Raw genomic sequence first — 19345 nt, forward strand, 5'->3', positions numbered from 1 at the left:
CCCTGTTCACTTCTCACTCCCCGCCCTCTGGCTCCTAAAGTCCTGTAATTGAGAAATACAGCTCAAGGTAACATGCCCTGAAGACCTGTGCCTACAGACATGAGGTAATGGTAAGGCTAATTAGGCGGAGGAGACATGGTGGGCGGAAGCTCCTGGCCTGAAGCCCCATTAGTCTACAGTACGATCTCCCTATGGTCAAGGGCATTTACCCAAGGATGAGGAAAACAGAGCAGCATCACAGGCTGGCTCTGATGGCAAAGCTGTGGTGATGGACTGAGTCACCACATAAAAGACTGGGCAAAAGGGAAAGGAGAAAGGGAATTGAGAGACTCCGAAAAAGATGAGAACTCTCAGCAGGAGTCCCCTTCCTTCTTATGCAGACCACATTCTTCTGATTCTCATGGCGTACAATTTGTCATGTTGCAAAGGCAGGGTTATCACATTGAGCCCTGTTTAGGATATTGGCCCTGACGCTGTAATTTTCAGGCAGTAAATCAAAATGATTGCAGCGTCTATCGTAATGCGAGACCGAGACATTTTACTTTAATGGTTTCCGAAATGCGTCAGGGGGACGTTGTAGGAACCCCCGTGACATGTCGCTGGGTCTGGGACAAGACGGGCCTTCTGATTTTTCCACAGCTTCCCCTTCTGCCCCTACTTGTCTGGCTCTGGCCCTGGTCTCTACAACAATGGATTCAGTTAATGCATGGATTTATGGACATGAAAATAAATACATCAAAAGGAAAGAGAGCGATTCATGAGATCTTACTGCGGTGCAACAGGGGCAACATTAATCTCCGGGATCTGAGATAAAAGCAGAACTTTACTTACTATAAATCCTTGGATTCCTCACACATTCTGTTAAACTATTATAGTTGTCAGAACGAATAGGGAATAGACGGAGAGCTGGTCTTTGATTTGGTGAGCGCCAGTGTTCATGTCTGAGCTGGGGAAGCCGTCGCTTGGCCTTTACTCACATGGCAGCTCACTCCTCAAGGGATGTCGGAGAGAAATGAATAAGGAGGAAGAAGGAGATTTGTTATCTTAAATCAGTCAGGAGCTGCAGGCAGACTTTTATAGAGCTATATGAAGATTTATGAAAGCGTCTCGTTCTTTGCTACTACTTACTGTAGTGTAATGCCATTTACTATTTCTTCATCATACGCAGACTCACATGTACACACATAGTATTTTTCAGTATTACATCATCATTCATCTAAAGTACCTTGGCATATGTAGTTGATCACTATCCCTTTGTTATCCATGTCCGGGGAAACTTAATCTGTGAACACATGTTTCTGTCCTCCTCAGCTGGGAGTGAATAAAGCACAGCATCCGGGCTGCTGCAACCCTCTCATCGCTCTCACAGTGTCGTGGTCTCCTGAAGGTGCTGGCTGATGTCACGTCAAGAAACAAAAAAGCAAAACAGCGCGTCTGTCACTACCCTTCACGACACTGCATCAGGAGCGCATCGTTTGTTACACAGTAAAGATCTCGGGAGTCCAGGGAGCGTCACTCCCTTGTAGGGCAACTGGAGTGCTAGCAAAACATAGCTTGACACCCATGACACCTCCAGTGAGGCGCAGTCAAATAAACACATGGAAAAAGCTACAGTAGATGAGATATTAGGTGAATAAAGATGTGAATTTGAGTAGAGTGGGTAGAACTGTGGAGAGATACAAGAACTCAGAGGGAGGACTCAAACTTGACGAAGAAACTGGAAAACTTTGTTGGCTCCACCAAGTCTGTGACCAGGACACCTATACTCATGAGAATGTTGCTAAAAAGGGTCAGGACACAGGACTGCCTCTGGTATTACAATGCAAGAGGAAATGGGGTCAATTAACACTCACTTAGAACCTCCAGAATGTCTAAGACTGTCACTGTCCAAGCATTCCCTCAACCGCTCAACTACACAGGACAACTCAGGGTGGCATTTGTCTTGTGTTAAACATGGATCACTGCACTTGATGGCTTCTGGAAGTGGAAAACCATGCTCACTCACCCACTCGCTCACTCAGCCGGCCTTAGCTCAGAGGGCATGGAGGACGAGCGCCATATTCCTGTATGCAAAGCTAGCAGCCTTCACATCTCCCCCCTTCACTCTGCACTCCTAATTAGGATAACAGAATGAAAGCAAGATGTGAAAAGAGATCAAGATATGGAATAACTGCTTCCTCCCTTTGGCCTGAGTGAGAGCCATTACCTCCTCCTGACCTTCCCCACCACCTCCTCTCCCCCCCACCTCACTGCATCTTTATCCTGCTCTGCACAGCTATCAAAGTGAGCACTGTGGAAAAGAGGAAAGACTAGGCGACCTGATCCGGACCGGTGGGGGATTTCTTTGGAACACCATCAAGCGGAGGCCTGCCGAAACCTCCAGTGAGCTGCTGGTAGGAGGCTGGACTCCCCCAGGGCCTCCTTTACCACCCCCACCGACTACACCCGTTCATAGAAGCACTAGTTTCAAAGGTCCTGCGACATCTGAGTTAGTAATTTGGCACACAGCTGTAGAAGGACGCTGGGGTTTAATTGGGTTGCACTGTTCTGGTGATTTCAGCAGTCACTGGTTTCAGGGCCTTTCCTTCAGTCTCCATCCAACAAATCTATAGCATCTTTTTTAGGAGCTCATACTCCGCCTGGATGTTCAGGTACACCTGTAATGTACACATTACAAAACCCTGAGTTTAAACACCACATTTCTTGAAGCTGAAATGAGAGGTTATGTATCAAAAAACGACATGTAACACATGGCTCCATCACAAATTCCAAATAATTGTTATTCAAGGTGTAACTGGTGCACTTTTACCTACTCAATACACCCAACTTCTAATGTCTGCATAACAGCAGTAGCTAGAGTGCTGCACTGACTTATTTGCATTTTCTCTTGCAAAATTTCAGGACATTTGTCTAAAATGCGTAATAAATTTGGCTAAACAGAAATAAAGGTTCTGTTTAGTAATACAGTGTAATTGTGATGATAACAAATTTATTAAAAATTTGAATTTAACAAGTGATGCTGTGGAGACACAAACCAAGTGAGCAACTACAACACCAAACAGCCAGACAGAATTCATTAATTAATGGTAATAGCATTGTAGGGAAAATACTCTAATTCAGCTGGAATGGCCCACAAGTGAAAAAATCAGCCAGTGATTGACTTTTATTGCTCTCTAGTTCTGTTATTAACAAAATGAAATGTGCTATCCAAGATATTCTTGGAACATTTTTCTAAAAAGTTGAACAAAGATAGATGTGAATAGCACTCAAGGGCAAATCCTTGAAACACTGGAATATATGTCTCATTCATTTCCCTCTCAGACATCGCTGTTCTCACTCTGTGGCCAGTTAAAGATATAAATTGGAAACACAAGTTTAGTTGAATTTTCTTTAATATAAAACATAGCAGTTATCAAGAATAATGTAAATTCATACAACTCGCCTCATAAACAGCATATCATTTACAGCAAGAAATGTAAAATATATTTCTGGAGACTGTACAAATCTGATTCTGATCAATAAAAGAGGTGGCAGATGTGACAAATAAAATAAAAAAAGGGACATAATCTTACACAAAGACAAATAAAAAACTAGGGGCAAGTAAAGAGATGAGAGTTATTAAAGTCCCTTTAAACTGTGTTAACTTCTGTTATCTTAATGAACAGAATCAACACTCAAATGACCCTTTTAAAAAGATGGACAGAAATCAAGTATGCAAAAATAACAGTAGGGAGAAATGGTCAAATAAATGCACATAAAGAGAATTTGGGCACCTGAGCTGGACTTTGAACATTAAATGAGGGGATTCCCAAAGTATGGGTGGCCTTTTTTCTAAGTTTAAAAAAGTATGGGAATAATTTACACATTCTGGGTAATATGTTTATTTGCTTTCTTACTGAGATTTACACTGCCGTTCAAAGGTTTGGGGTCACTTAGAAATGTCCTTATTTTTGAAAGAAAAGCATTTTTTTTCCAATGAAGAAAACATTAAATTAATCAGAAATCCAGTGTAGACATTGTTAATGTGGTAAATGACTATTCTAGCTGGAAACAGCTGATTTTTAATGGAATATCTCCATAGGGGTACAGAGGAACATTTCCAGCAACCATCACTCCTGTGTTCTAATGCTACATTGTGTTAGCTGATGGTGTTGAAAGTCTCATTGATGATTAGAAAACCCGTGCAGTTATTTTAGCACATGAATGAAAGTGTGAGTTTTCATGTAAAACATGAAATTGTCTGGGTGACCCCAAACTTCTGAACGGTAGTGTAGGCGAAAAGATTGATGCCACTTTCAGGTCTGTATGTTAAATATGTACCTAGAGCACAAGGGCAATTAACCTAGCTTAGCAGACTGAAGGCAAGGAGAAAAAACTTGTCAAAGCACTGCAGAGGCAGTTCAGGGCAGTGTCTGATCTAATATTTGTGTTGGTCCACAGTGCAAAATGTATCATTTTTACAAAAAACGCTCTAAAATGTTTGGGATTTTTAGAAGATATTCTTTCATTCTGATGTGGACTTTTTCTTTGCTCTCACATGAAATAGATGCAGTCTAGTAAAAAACATAAAGCAAAAAATGTACGCATCTCACAATTTACTGCCTTTACTTTGACACTTCTTGAGCTGTGGCCACCGTAGCTATTACACATTTTGCAGTTGAAGATGGTGATGGTCGGAGCAGAAAAAAATGTGGGTGACGTCATTGTATATAGTCAGTGGGAAGGATGTAGAATGGCTTGTTTGAAGTTAAAAAGCTTACAAATTAATTTATTGTTCCTGTTCACAAGCAGGAAGGAGTTCATGAAACCACAACTTCCAGTAGTGCTAAAACAGAGCCAGGTCAGCTGTTCTCCCTTGTTTCAAATCTCTGTGCAAGATTAGAACTTCTGCCTCATGACTCTAGGTTTGTACCTATAGACATGAAAGTGATCTTCAAACCTCATTCTTCTCAGCATCAGCAAGAAAGCAGTCCCTCAATCTACAAGGGTTGTAACAATGTTACTAACAGAAAAAGATTTGAGGACTAGCTGCTTTTGAAATCAGTGTTGCAGAAGTTAAAGTTAAGCATATCTATGATAAAAAGCTTAGAAAGAAAAGGACTGAGTAAAAAATGAGTAAGACTGGGAATGGGTGACTCAAATTAGCAATAAACTCCTAATGCTCATAAAGTCAGGAGCGGCTACTTAAGTTAAAATCCTGGAAGTGTGCTATGGAGCCACTATTAGCAGCCTTGCTGAAGCCATTTTTTATGTGAATAAAAATAAAGACTCCACCCTAATAAAACACAATTGTGAACATTTTCTTCTAGCAGACAGCCAAGAGTGTCCAGTTCTGGGACTTTCAATGGCAAAGCTGTTATGCTGGGCACCGTCACATAAAGGGTGGCTTTTTAAAACACTGCCGAATGGAATATACAACACCTAAATAAAATAAAGTAGCTCTGTATGCGCTTTGTAGAGGGAAAACTAGACCGGGGAGATGAAATCAAAACACTTGACTGAAAGAAGAGATGCCTCCAGTGTAAAATTCTGTCACAGAGGTGGCTACAGTTGAGATCAGGTTGCTCTTAAAGTCTAGAACTGTGTATAAAAAGTATTCCAAAAACTACTGGAAGATATTAGAAAATATATTAATTTCTTTTAAATAAAATTACACTTATTGCCCTTTCTGTGTACCTGACAGTGTTTTGTTTGGAGTAACAGTCATGGAAGCATTGTAGAAGCCCAGAAATATAGAAAGACAGAAGGCAAGTATATTTTCTTTTCTCCTCGTTTTCCCCTCAGACGATGTGTTCTTTTACAGACATATGCATGTAAGTTGTCTACAAAGAAGAAATGTGTCAATCCCTTTGGTTTCTAATGGTCTAATGTTATAAACACACTAAAGAAGGAGTCCTGGCTGGCCAGATTACTGATGTGCTGGCAGGACTGCTGGTGCTGTGATGGTCCGAGCTCGTTCCACATTCTGGTTTGGACCAAGGAGCTCCAACTTGTGGCCACAGTTGTGTGACCCAGACTGAGACCCAGATCAATGTCCAAGGCCCAGATTCTGGACAGGAGCCCTCAGCCGCAACCCCGTCAGATCTGGTCAGACCTGGAGATCCACATCCAGACCACGGCTGTGGTCTAAATCCAACCTGATCCCAGGCAAATGCTTATTTTTTAGCTGGGTGCAGCTCAGGTATGGCGACACAGCAGTCTGGCGCTGTCTTGTTTTATTCCCGTTATCCCCCAAACACCAGCCGCAGCAGATATAAAAAAGATGAAAAACCTGCATATTTCTGTTGAAGCCCTTCCCTTTTCTCCTTTTACAGTCAGTGTGGTATCTCAGGAGTGAGTCCAGCTGACTGGAACCCAGTGAGTCTCCATCTCCACCTTCTTTAGTGCCAACCGCAGCTCGCTGAAGGCGGCCGAGAGGTCATCGTTGACTATAACCTTCTCAAATAGATGACCGTATTGAGTCTCCATGGTCTGGGCGGTGCACAGCATCTCCTGAAAGTCCTCCTCCTGCAGTGGATGTAAGATAAGATGAGCAAGATAGAGGTGAAAAACACAAAAAGCAGAGACGTAAGCACAAATTCTGTAAAGCAGTTACTTTCAGACAGCCTATCTGCTGCAGAGAGAAAGTACTGACCACAGTAAAGAGGACGGGACATACATTCACATACAGTCAACAGAAATTACATGCCCTTGAACACACAAATAAACACAAAGTGGCCCATACGGAGCCCGTAATAACCTTCCAGAGACGTGGTACCCACACATGAACCCGGGCAGAGACCACGTACTAAAACCTCCCTACAACAACCTGACCTCAAGGAATTTTCATTATTTCCTCCACTGAATACCCACAGTTATCCAATTCACAGGGAAAATAAAATATGCTCAAAATAAGCAGAGGACAAAACATAACAATAATTTACAAAAGACAGGCATGTAAAACATCCATTATTGTCAGTGAGGATATTATATGTGTGATGGGGAAATGACAGCTTGTGGATGGTGCTGAGCTCAGGCTGTGAACCTGCTGCACAGATCACTGGATCTACTGGAGTTCACACTGAAGTTAAAATTGACAAAAATGGACAGTCTGGGTTTCAGGATGACAAAAAATACTTTTGAACACGGCTGTATGGAAGCAGTAATCATACGGTTTCACATGTGCAGCTCCTGAGGTGCGGATTCAAGTAGAGACTTGACCTTCACTGTAACACCAAGGACTCTTGAGTTAACGCAAACTTTTGACTTTAATGAAAAATAAAAGATATATTCACAGAAAAAGAAAAAAGTTTTTGTTGCAAAATAGCATGTATCAATATAATAAAATGCTGTTGTGTATTTTGATGTTGGAGAAGCCTTCGAATACACGGATCTGCTGCTCAGACTGGACATCCATGGTTTTGAATGATTCACTGGTGTGTGAAGCAGTGTGGCTACAACAACATAGCTCCCTAAGTTGTTTTACCGTAACTTGAGATTTGACTCAAGACTCCAGAAGACATGGGACTTATTAAACAACGACTGTATCCCACCTCCTGATAGTGCAGCTCAAATTTTACATTAGTTATTCTATCTTTGGTGAAAGGTTTTTTCAGTGGAGATGACAGCATTGGGTCGCTATTAAGGGTTGATACACAGATGTATTTAGCTATAGCAGCTACAGTGGCTAACCTAAATGACTTTAAATGGTTAGATTGTATTGTCACTGCTAAATACATGTGTTCTAACCTTTAAAATATGAGCAAAATCCCCTCAGGCTAAGTAGAGTTGGTGGTTTTTAAGGGCCTTCTCTGGTTGTTGGTTAAGCCCCAAAACTCATCTCTGCGTATCAATGCTAGATATCTAGAAGTTTTCTAAGAATATAATCCTTTCCTGTCTTAAAATGGCTGAGCTGTAACTCTATGCTGTTGCTTCCTTTAGAATGTGCAGATCTATAAAGTCTCTGCCTCTCTTTTCACTCAACCCTCCTGCTTGTTGCAGCTCAAACACACCAGCTCACCTACACTGTAAAACTACTACGAATGGCAAGTTGCAATGCTGAAGTATTTTAGCAACACATGTTTAAACTGGACATTAATTCTGAAGAATAATAATGATACAGACAGCTCCATCCTGCAAACTGACAGGACTGGTTCCTTAAGTTTGCTGTGTATGAAACCCTGTAAGACTGAATCGGTGTTTCTGACAGGGTCATCAGTACACTGTAGTTTCTCAGTTTTCAACATATATATATATATATATATATATACATCATATGGACATGTTAACAAGGTAAAAAACTTTTTTTTTTTTTTTTTTACCTTAATCAGCATTTTAAATTTGAAAAAAATCATGTTGCATTAAACATACTGCATTACTGGAGGAGATGATTCGTGTTAGGCCAGGTTAGGTGCATTTTAATTATTGAAATATCCACAAAATAGTGATGTGTCTCATCTGGACTAGAATAGGCAGCTGCATTAAATCTTTGCTTTCTAACGTGAAAACCTGCACAAAAATCCTGCAGTAGATGGAGAATTTTCCAATATGCAAATCAGCTTTCCAGTGTAAAGAATAAAACCACGTGCTAACTGTGAGGAATAGCAATATAACATATTTTTACCTAGTTGGGGGTAAATATTGCCTAGCAGGGGCTCCTGTATTCATAGATAGAGTGTTCTGAAAGAGCCCAGGTATCTCTCTGCGGTGGTCCGTTGGAGGCTTTCTGGTTTCAGCTGTGTGGGTCCTGGCTGATGGTGCCCTCACTGCTACAGCAGGGCTAAAGTGGCTGCACTGATTTAGCCTGATGTTTTTATTGGGAACACTCAACTTCAGATTCCTTGGACAGATATGGTTTTACAGTGAACCTCTTTGCCAAACAGACAATTATAAATACACACAAATACACATTCATGCTCAGAAACTCAAGCGCACGTTTTCTCCCACTCACACAAACATGCAGGATCCAGCTGAGTGTGTGCATACAATGTGTACGCACATAAACACGAGCTCGTAAAAGTTGAAAACTCCTAAACGGCTCAGTTTTTGGAGACGCTTCTTCCAGCCAGGAGTTACTTCAGAATGTTTCTGGTGGTTTTCCGCTTCATAATGGATTAGCCGCGCACCTAAATATAAACACTCAGTCGCTGTGACAGTCAGAAAAGCCCTGTCTGCTTTTTCTGCCCAGCTGTCTAGCATGTATATACCTTACACTTATGCCATCTAATGCTCTGTTGTCTTTGTTGAAGAAGATGTGACCGTTTTATCGGCCTGCATCTTGCAGAATGAGGAGGGAGGAGACTTAAAGAGGGCTCAGGGAGGGCAGAAGGTTTGTTGGTCTGTGAAGGATTCTGTTCCACTGAGGGGCTGTCATCTCATCTGGACCGAAGCCCTCACAGGACCACCACTGCTGGACCAACGTGTCCAAAGCCACAAAGACAACCCATGTGACCTATCCTAAATGAACCTAGGAGGCTGTGTGCTGCTTTGTGTGTGTGTGTGTGTGTGTGTGTGTGTGATGTTTCCATGTCCACCAGCACATCTCGGAGTCTGTCTCTAGTTAGACCATTCCAGGTAAAAGACCATTAATCACAGCATGAAGCCACTTAAGGGACAGCAAGCTGGGTAGAGAGATGGAAAGAGAATCAGAAACCTAAACAAGAAAATAATAAGGTAGGTTTAGGTTATAATGAGAGGGGCAGAGAGATAATAATGATATAATGAAGGTAAAAGAGGAAAATGGAAAGCTGGGAGAGTTCAAATGAGTGGACATTTTTTGGCATCCAGTGATTCGTGCTGGATCGCTCTCCTCCGAGGGCAGTTTGAGCTGATGCCACTTCTGAAGGGCCAAACTCGAGAAGAAAAGCACTCGGGACTCATTTATCCCCACTGCCATTAGATTGCTTAATTTCCACATGAAATGATGCAGCGTCTTGTGCCTGTTGAAGTACTTTGTCCAGACAAATGGCCGTTTTCATTGCACTATATGAGGCCGCTGACTCTCAGTTTGCTTTTACCACTGTTACTTCTCCTTGTTACAGATTTCGACTGATGTCATGATTTCTTGGTTTGTATTATTTTATTGTTCTCTTTGTTGTATTTATATTTTCTGATTTAACTGTGGGCCTTTTTGCTGTTAACTCGGAATAGTAAAGAAAATTCTCCTTATGGGACTATAAAGCTTTTCAGCACTTTAGTGGCACAAAACCACGTGTCATCTTTTAAGACCACCACACACGCCACATCTCAGCAGGACACCTGCTTTATTGTGCTATTAAAACACACCTGTCCTCTCAGTGTTGTAAAGCAAACAGATCTTTACAAATCAGTTTTAAATGGTTGTGGTCGCTTCAGATATTGTACCATTTTCCAGCTTGGATTATGCATTGCCTCAGCCTGTTTTGCTTGTTTCTGCATCACACGTTCAGTGACTGTTGTTGAAAACCTGCCCTGAATCATCTCCACCTCAAATAATGGGGCTAAAGTCAGCCTGCTCTGCTGAAACAATGAGCCGACTGTTCCTCAGAATTTATCATTAAAGCAGACCTGTTTCTCTCAGACAGAAATACAGCTGGCGGTGGATAGAATACGTCTGAGACAACTCACAACAACAGCATCTCTTTCAGAGCCTCCAATAGCAAGTCAGTGCAGGTTGTCAGTGTACATGGACGTTTACACACGACCTGATTTGTTACCTGGCTCAAATACTGCACGTCTCCTTGTTTTATGGAGGCATATTTGTATTACTTCAGAGAATCACTAAGCTAGTAAAGGGACGGTGAGTAATAACAGCAACAGCAATGGATTGTTAGCATTCAGCTTGTTTCTGACAATTTAAGCTCATTGTTCCAAGGAACCCAGCTGGGAAATGAGGAGCACACTGAGGCCAAATTATATTTACCTGTGTGAATGATGTGAGCTGACATTATGTCTGTATTAGCCTTATACAGCCTGATCTCCACAGCACTGAGTGTCAGAATAGTCTGTCTACTCTCAGTATTATTTTGCTCTAGGAGGAAATAATGCTTTGGTTTTCTTTAAGCCAATAATAATCACCTTGTGTGGTGCTAAACCCAGGCAGTGATGATGTCCCTGCAAAATGCTGATGGGGTTTGTTTTGGGGCAACATTCCTGGAAAATGTAAGTTTCTCCATAACTGGTGGGTAAACACACAAGAACATCCCTTTTTATATTTACCGAAAGGACCAAGCAGGATTGTCTTATTGCCCAATCCAAATCTTCAGTAAAGCTTGCCATTTACAACATGTATTGCTGCTGCTTGGAGACTGTTGTTTCCTACAGCAAAGAAGATTTTGAAAATAGTAAAATGTAAATAGCAGAACTTTTTCGAAAAAAGGTGGGGCCATCTCCCAGGTAGCGCATTAACTTTTGTTCAGAAAAGTCACAAACCAACTCAAGGGCAATTCAATTCAACTCAATTGGGACAGCTTTTCAAAATTTGGAGTTTCCGATAGCTTTTCTAATGTGAAAATACATTCAAGTTTGACGGCACAGCTAAATATCTACAAGATGTAAGTTTAAACTGACCATCAATGGTGGCCCAGCTGCATGCTTGAAATGAAACCTTAACATTTACTCATCAATGGTGACACTGTAACTCCTCTTGTTTGAGCTCAGGATGGTCTATATAAAGTTTTAAAGTTCATTGCATTTGATTCTATGAGTATTCTCTTAATATAATACAATTTCTTTTGAAACAGAAGGTAAGGGCAGAGGATCAGACAGTGAGGGATCAAAGAGTCACAGAACAGGTGAGATAGTTCCCTCAGGGCATAGTTTGCATGTATGAATTAAACTCAGCCTATTAAGGTCCTGTTATATCAGTGAGTAGAAGGCAACATGCACATCACTTGCTTGGTCTCCTTTGTGGTGCAGGGAATCAACTTATTGAAAAAAATCAATTCCCACACTCTGGATTGACTTAATAAAGTTGTTGTTTTGGTCACAAGGACCTTATTAAGACATATCAGTCATAAAGTTTAAAACCACCTGAGTGACGTGTAAATCTATAATTTATATATAGTAGTGTGCAAACAAGGCTTTCTAAAGAGGGCTTGAATTGAGGAATTTCACATTGAGAAAGTTCAAATTTCCAGGCGAAGAGGCAGCGCCTCTGAAATGTGATCCAGCTTTTTGCCTTTTTGCTGTCTACGTTCTTCCTCCTTAACATTTTTCTGTCTAGTTATCTTGACTGATGTGAGCTGTCTTTGAAGTAAGTCACTGCAGACGTGACATGTGTGAGTGGGAATCAACTTTTTTTTTTTCACTACGTAGGATCCAAGTGGAGGTACTAGCAGCTTTGGGCATATGGTGCAAGACTGATGGTCCATCAGGCTGCTGACAGAGTCCCATTATCTTCAGATTGTTTTCAGTTAGGTCTCAGTGCCACAGAGGCTCTTGCTGTAAAAGGATTTAGGCAGGTCAGATTTAGGGTTTTCCAAAGGTTCATCTTTGTTTAGGTCCAGTGTAACAGTGTTGTTACTCAAAATGTTATATTACAGATGGGTGCATCTTTGGAGCTGCGATGCTTTTTCAGGATAACAAACGGTGCAATTAATTTTTGCTTAAAATAAATCTATGAATGACCTTGTTCACTGCCTGTCTGTGAGACTTGCTGCTTTCCATAGAAAATAAATGGGAGCTGTAAGCTTGGTATATCTTATCCAGTGTGTTTCTGCCCTGAAGTGAAAGTCAGGTTTACTTATGAAGTGAAAAGAAGCTTGATTTGAAAAATGTAAAGAAAGGCAGGAACATTCAGAGTTTTGTGGTGACTTTAAGGGACAGTGGAGGGGAGAATGATACAATTCCCATTGTTCATCTGTGTTTTCGACATATGTTTTTAAAAAAAAAAAAAATTTCATAAAAATGATACCCCAGCTGTGCAAAGTGTCACACTTTGCCCAGCATGCTGCGTTGCAAAGCCTAGTTCATGTCCCATCGCCTCCTCTGCTGTTCCAAACTGCTGTCAGTCTCCATCTCTTTGACAGCCTGTTTCTCTGCCTCCCTCGCTCCTAATGTTTCTCACCTCCTGGTGTCCCATCAGGCCATCCCAGCCGTGTTGCTGACTGGGATCTTGGCCTTAACGCTGCCCGTGGTGAGTGAGACACGCGAGTGAGAAAGCCTCAGGCCCGATGGTGCTGGGAAAACCATCATCCACCTTCACACCCCCACCCCAACTCCTCTGCTACCCCAGCCGTCAACTTCACAGCACACCGGCTAATTGGTTTCATCTGTGTCCCTGCTGGGCTGGGATAAAGGTGTGTAAGGGATGACCTCATCACTCACACAAACACACAAACTGTGCACACAGAAAGTGTTTCTGTTGTGTGCTGATAATTTGTTAAGTGTGTTTTCTGCAGCACAACTCCATTTCATCACCAGATTCAGCGACATCATTCAAGCTCACTGCCTTTCGACAAAGGTCTTATATAGTCATTCCAGGTTTACAATTCTTGACCACAAAACTATCTTTAAATATGTTTAGACCCCCACTGAATGTCTGCCTGAATGTATGTTTAAAATGTCTTTTCTTTACCCACTGTACACCTTATTAACTGTATCCTGTAATCTTGTGCTGTAATGGTCCAATTTCCTCACAGCGGTCATTAAACACTCATTTAGCTTCATTTAATCTCAATAGCATTTACAAACACCATCCAGTTTGTGGAAACTGGTTGGAGTTCAAGGTGATAGTTAACTATTTACTGAAATTATTTATTTTTATTTCCTGTGATGGTGTAATTTAAAGCAAACCTGACTCATCCAGTGTTACTCAACAATAGATCACGGGGATCAAATTCTCATAGGATTCTGTTAAAACACACTAATTAAGAAAAATCTTCTATCCATCTTACCATGAAAGGTTTGGCAGTTCCCTTGTCATCTTTGCCTGATATGATTTTGGCATTCTTCCTGGTTTCCCTCAGTCTCTCGATTGACGGAGGCTTCACGAACACAATGAAGGGTTTAAACTCTGCTGTCCTCAGGTGTTTTATTGTCTGCAAGGAGAACAAATATAACTGAGAGGGCAAAGATCAAACTACAATGCTAAAGCCATTTAATAATCATTTAACAATCACATGCTGATGAAGTGTGTATAGAGGACTTTCAAAGTGCAGGTCCAGATTTCTCTACCTGTCACAAATGGAAGGGATCGATTGGTTGAGACAATTGAAGCTGCGGAAGGACTTTTGGCATCACTGGACTGAAATTCAGCACTAACTCTTGACTCCAATTAGAAATTTTAGATAATCTATCCTCCTGTCATGGGAGGTGTCAACCAATCACAGCCTTCTTATTCATGCTGATTGTTTTTTTTACAGCCACTGATTAAACCCTCTGTGTATCAAAGTCACAAATTCTGCTTTAAAATAGTTAAGATGTAACTCCACACCATTCCTTGTGAAGATCTGTGAAGCCCCTGCTTCTCTCTCCATCAACCACTCCACTGCTTGCTGCAGCTCGAGCACATCAGCTCAGCCACAACTCCACGTAAACACTGTAAAACTTCTTTACACAACACAATGGCAAGTTGCAATATTGGAGCAATTCAGGCCTATATGTTAGAACCAGAAACTGATTCTGCAGAAGAAAAATGATACACAAAATACCACGCTGCAAGCTGACAGAGCTGGCACCTTTTTTTTGGTATGAAGCCTTGTTTGTCTGAATCTATATTCTTAAGACTGCCATCAGTACAGTGTAGTTTCAGAGGACATGCTCAGCCATGGTCCTAACTGCTTATTTCATTCATTATGTGTCTTTCAGCATATAAAATACACCATATGTACACGATAACAAGGGAAAAAACTTGATTGTCATAAAAGGGAGTCTTTAAAAATTGCTCTTATTTAAGACTCTCTAGAAACTATACTGTTTTGATGAACAGATAATTGTGCGAAATAACTCCACCAATGTGGTACTTCAGAGCTAGTGAAGAGGGCAGATTTGGTTAGTGTTGGCATCAGGCGTCCTCTGGTTCTGGCACTGTGACCAGGGCTCCTCACTGTGCTAATAGGCAATGGGTCTAAACCCACAACTGATAGGAAGATGGATAAAAACCCAAAGGACAGGCAGCAGAGCAACCTCTGGGAAGCATTTATTGTGGCTTTCATCAGTCACTTAGTGAGTCAGCATGGGGGCAATAACATGCTTTGACGCTGTCACTGATGTGATTCATGAATCCTGCTGGAGAATGGGGTTATAGAGGAAGTACATGGAATGACTACGGGCTGACACACCACCACAAATGCATACAAAAACAAAAACCACATACCTAGATGTACCTACACCCACATTAACTTCCACAGGCTCTTTCTACCCATTGCTGCTGAGGCTGGGGAGGTTTGAAGAGCTGCCAGGCTAATCTATATAATGATATATTTGTGCCTGTGTGTCATTATCCACTGAACAAAAACAAACAGAGAAGAGCTGGTGGGGCAGAGGCTGGACGATATGGACCCAGTCCCACTTTGAAGGGAATCATGCTAAGGGGTTTGTCAGGGCTCAGTGTCAAGCCAGCCATTTGTATAGAGTCTGATCACCACCACCCAAGACACATAAGCCAAAGAGGAAATCTTCAAATAGAGAAAATTAGCGGTAATTGCTCCCTAAAAAATGAGAAACCTGCTTTGGTAACTCAGCAAACAGCCAAGGCCTTTAGAAATGCAGGCAAAGAGGGAGATCTGCTTCTAAGATGGGTGAGGAAAGGTGCCAAAAGGCTAAAAATACAGGGAAGTGAGAGATGGTGAGAAGAATGGGATGGGAAGGGTTTGTGTCACTCACATGAGGCTGGACATCCAATAGGCACACTTTGTTCTTGCTGAGGACGGAGCGTATTGAGTCCAGACTTGTCCCGTAGTAATTCCCTTTGTACTCCCCATACTCAATGAACCTGAGAGATGAGATGAAAATAAGGGAGATGAGAAGATTGCAGAGCAAAAAAAAAACACCTTTTTAAAAAAAACAATTCTTCATGGAGGGATTTGAATCTAATGCAACACCAACATCTCTTGGGAGAAACATTAGAATCTCATCCTAATCTGGTCGACTGTGTCAGCACACTCCTGAGATTCATCTAAGAAATAATGATATATAAAAACCCTACAAATCCACAGGGACAGGAGGATTACTCTTTCAACCGCTGACAGATCTGAAGATAGCATTCTTTAGCAGAACTTAAAAACCAGACGCTCTGGCCGAGCGTGTTTTTATATAATCTCCTGCGCTACCCTTTCAATCAGTAACACCTGTTTGTTCCAGAAAGACCACAAAGCCCCTAAATGCCAAAACCTTCTCTGCCTTAAACCACAAGGGTTTTAGCTTAGCAAGCAATGCATGGGTGCGAGCAAACAAACACTTTTCCACCGGATAATCTTTTCTCTTTCACACCAACAGCCACCAGAGTATTTTTAGCTGGAAACAAGGAGGAAAAAAGAGAGGAGACTAACAACGTGGAAAGAATTTGAAGCTAATAGGACAGCATGGTATGCTTGCAGTCTGCTCATGATGAGTGTCGGACGGAATGACTGCCTCAGTCTGACTGATGCCATGTCAAAAGAAAGTTTTATGGTAATTGCCCATGTAAGAAAGTTTTAAGTCTCTAACAAACCTCATATACGGTTATGGGAAATTCATTTAAGAGCTTACAGTAGCTCGTGTCCAGAAACTCACACCTTGCAGCATTCTGTGCTGTTTGTCATCACAGGGGAAGGTATATAGATTACAGTAGAGCATGCCAGTGGAGGTTTGGCTATATTGAGAGTATGGATTGTTGCCATTTTGACACAGAACAGGGCTTCCCTTGGGAAAGTTGTTTAAGCTAAACACACGTTGTTGTGGCCCCAATTCAGAGAACCTCTTATTTCTGTGCAGAGTGCATTGTTTTTGCTGCATGCAATGAGGCATAACGCAAACAAGTTCATCACACTCCTCCTCTACTTTGCTGCCTTGTAATTTCAGCGTGGAGTGTCCCACGCATCCACTCCACATCACAGCTCTGTCACTCACCCCTCCGACTCTCTGAAAAACATTGCATGCCTCGACCCACACCGCAACATGGCCTAAATATACGGCCCCCCCTTTCCCGTCGTCTCTGTGCATGCTCTGACACTCTACATGCACTCACTGCCACAGACTTCCCTCCATGTCATATGTACTGTATGTGTGTTTGCATGCGTAACTGTTTTGCGTGTGCACCCTGTAGGGCATGTTTTTTTTCGCCCTCCAACTCGTGTGAGACCAGCAGAAAGGCATCAATCATTCTTATGACTATTACAACTTGCATTTCAATTTGTTGGCCACAAATGTCAAGGCGGGCCGTGGTGTGGCTGGATTCAGAGAGAGCGCCTAAGGAAAGGAGGAAGCAGAGACAGGAGACCTTGGGGCCACTGTCTGGAGATCTGTTACCAGCAAAGGGCCCGGCCCTGTCAACACCAGCTCACACTCAGTTAGAGAGACGTACAGACGACAGCGGGAGGCTGTATGTGAACAGTGGCAGCAAGCACTGGACCGCTGCTCTCGCTGTTATTCTGCCCCTAGTGGTCAAGAGCACAGATAGCGCCAAACACTTGTTTTCATTTGGTGAAGCTCTCAGACTCAAAAACTACATTAACCATGTGGTGGTAGTGGAATGTGAATAAAAATGTGCAGCCGTAGTGATAAGGGCTGAAAGATTACTCCATTAGAAGTTAAAGTTGGCAACAATTCTTGTTTTAAGTCAATTACTCAGCATAAATTCACATTGATTAGTTAAAACTGCTCCAGTGTGAAGATTTGTGCTTTCTGTTTCTGTGTTCTTTATATCCCTGTAAGTGAATTATTCAGCAATCAAAAACAACAACACAAAACAACTAAATTACATGAAAGTCACAGAAATTACAATAATTAAAAAAGATTTTGAGAATAAAGTAAAGAAAGTAATAAGATAAAATCACAATTTTACACAAAAAATCCTGATATTTTGAGAACAAAGTTGTACTGTAATAATATGTCATGTTATTTCCATCATAATAAACCCTGAACATGTGAAAAGAGTGTGAATTGAATGTGGGTAGACCTGATGTTATACATTTGTATACCCTACCCTTTTACCCTTTCAATCTGCAGAAGCAGCAACATCTGCAAGAATCTCCGTCATCAGACATGAGATGACCTGATCCTTATGTTTTTAGATTCCAAATTGTTGCTAGGCCATGGCTACAAAGCAGAGAACAAATAGCAGGACTGGGTGACAGAGGCCACAGTGGTGTATCACTACACAAAGAGACTACTCATTTTAATCAGATATGGTTTTTGCTTTTTACAGGCAAAAACTTATCAATTGCACCTTGTACATATATTTAAGGTGTCAAAGAATAACAACAGCAAATAGAATAAGAGTTGCACATCCTGGCTTTCATTTGCTCAAACTTTGCTGTATTCATTTTGAATTCAGCTTGTAATTTACTCATCACAAGTGCTGCAGAGGCAGGATGTACACATTAACGTAGCAAATACCTCCACTGTATGAACAGTGAAAGATGAAGTTTTTACTTGTACCAGTCACAGTTTTGCTTACTTGTTGTTGTGTATGTCGGTCTCAAAAAGATGTTTGGAGATGAAGTGGTACTCAACGCCGTCACTCTCCTGGTTCCTTTTGGCCCGACTGGTGTCTGAGAGAGAGAGAGCCAAAGACAGAGAGAGAGAGGGAGCAATTATATCAAACCCAGACTGTCTGACTCACTGTTGGGGCAGAAACCATTTGAACTGAGCCCCTTATTAACAATATTAGAAGTCTGAAACACAGCAACATGGGTCATGCCAACCCTTGTATATATTATTGTGTAATAATGCAATAAAATACATAACCTGTAGTGCCGCAGCACCAAACTCAGACACTTAACTGAGATTCAGCAAAGGTTTACAGAGTCTTATTAAATTTGTCTCTTGTAATGTGGCTACAATGCCTGTAGGAACAGAAGCAACAGCGTTAGCCACCAATGTTAGCAGCAGTAAGGTAATTGAGTTTGGGAGCTCTCATTAACATCAAGTCTCTGCATTTACTTGGCCATAAACCATAAAACCTCACTGTAAAATGGGCGGTGGGGGCGGCACGTGGAGGGAACGTGAGCAAGCAACGCTGGTGGATTTGTAAGGGTCAAGGGGTCGACTCACACTCCGGCTCCTTTCAGGAGCGCTTCAAAGGTCAGAGGGGGAGAGGTTTACAGCCGTCAGACACTCTGACCAGCTCCAAAACAAACTATTAAACTTTTATCACCTGCAGCCAAAACTGCCAAGTTCTGCTTTACTCTCCTTGGAGCTGTTCTTTTTGTCAGCATGTGTTGAGGCTGTGCCCTCGTAATGGACC

The 19345-nt window shown here is 41.7% G+C and overlaps 1 protein-coding gene across 7 annotated transcripts in view; it reads right to left on the minus strand.

Moving 5' to 3' along the window:
• Positions 1-3374: 3374 nt before the first annotated feature.
• Positions 3375-19345, minus strand: part of mpp7a (MAGUK p55 scaffold protein 7a) — a 159670-nt gene continuing 143699 nt past the window's right edge. For all 7 annotated transcript variants that reach the window (XM_035944633.2, XM_035944634.2, XM_055007126.1 and 4 more), the window contains 4 exons: positions 18557-18650; positions 15784-15892; positions 13854-13997; positions 3375-6507 (listed from right to left, as the gene is read on the minus strand). In XM_035944633.2, the coding sequence (XP_035800526.2) occupies positions 6328-6507; positions 13854-13997; positions 15784-15892; positions 18557-18650 (527 nt within the window). In that variant the 3' untranslated portion in view covers positions 3375-6327. The remainder of the gene's footprint in view (positions 6508-13853; positions 13998-15783; positions 15893-18556; positions 18651-19345) is intronic.

This window comes from Amphiprion ocellaris, chromosome 22, assembly GCF_022539595.1.
Source record: "Amphiprion ocellaris isolate individual 3 ecotype Okinawa chromosome 22, ASM2253959v1, whole genome shotgun sequence".
NCBI classification, from domain to species: Eukaryota; Metazoa; Chordata; class Actinopteri; family Pomacentridae; genus Amphiprion; species Amphiprion ocellaris.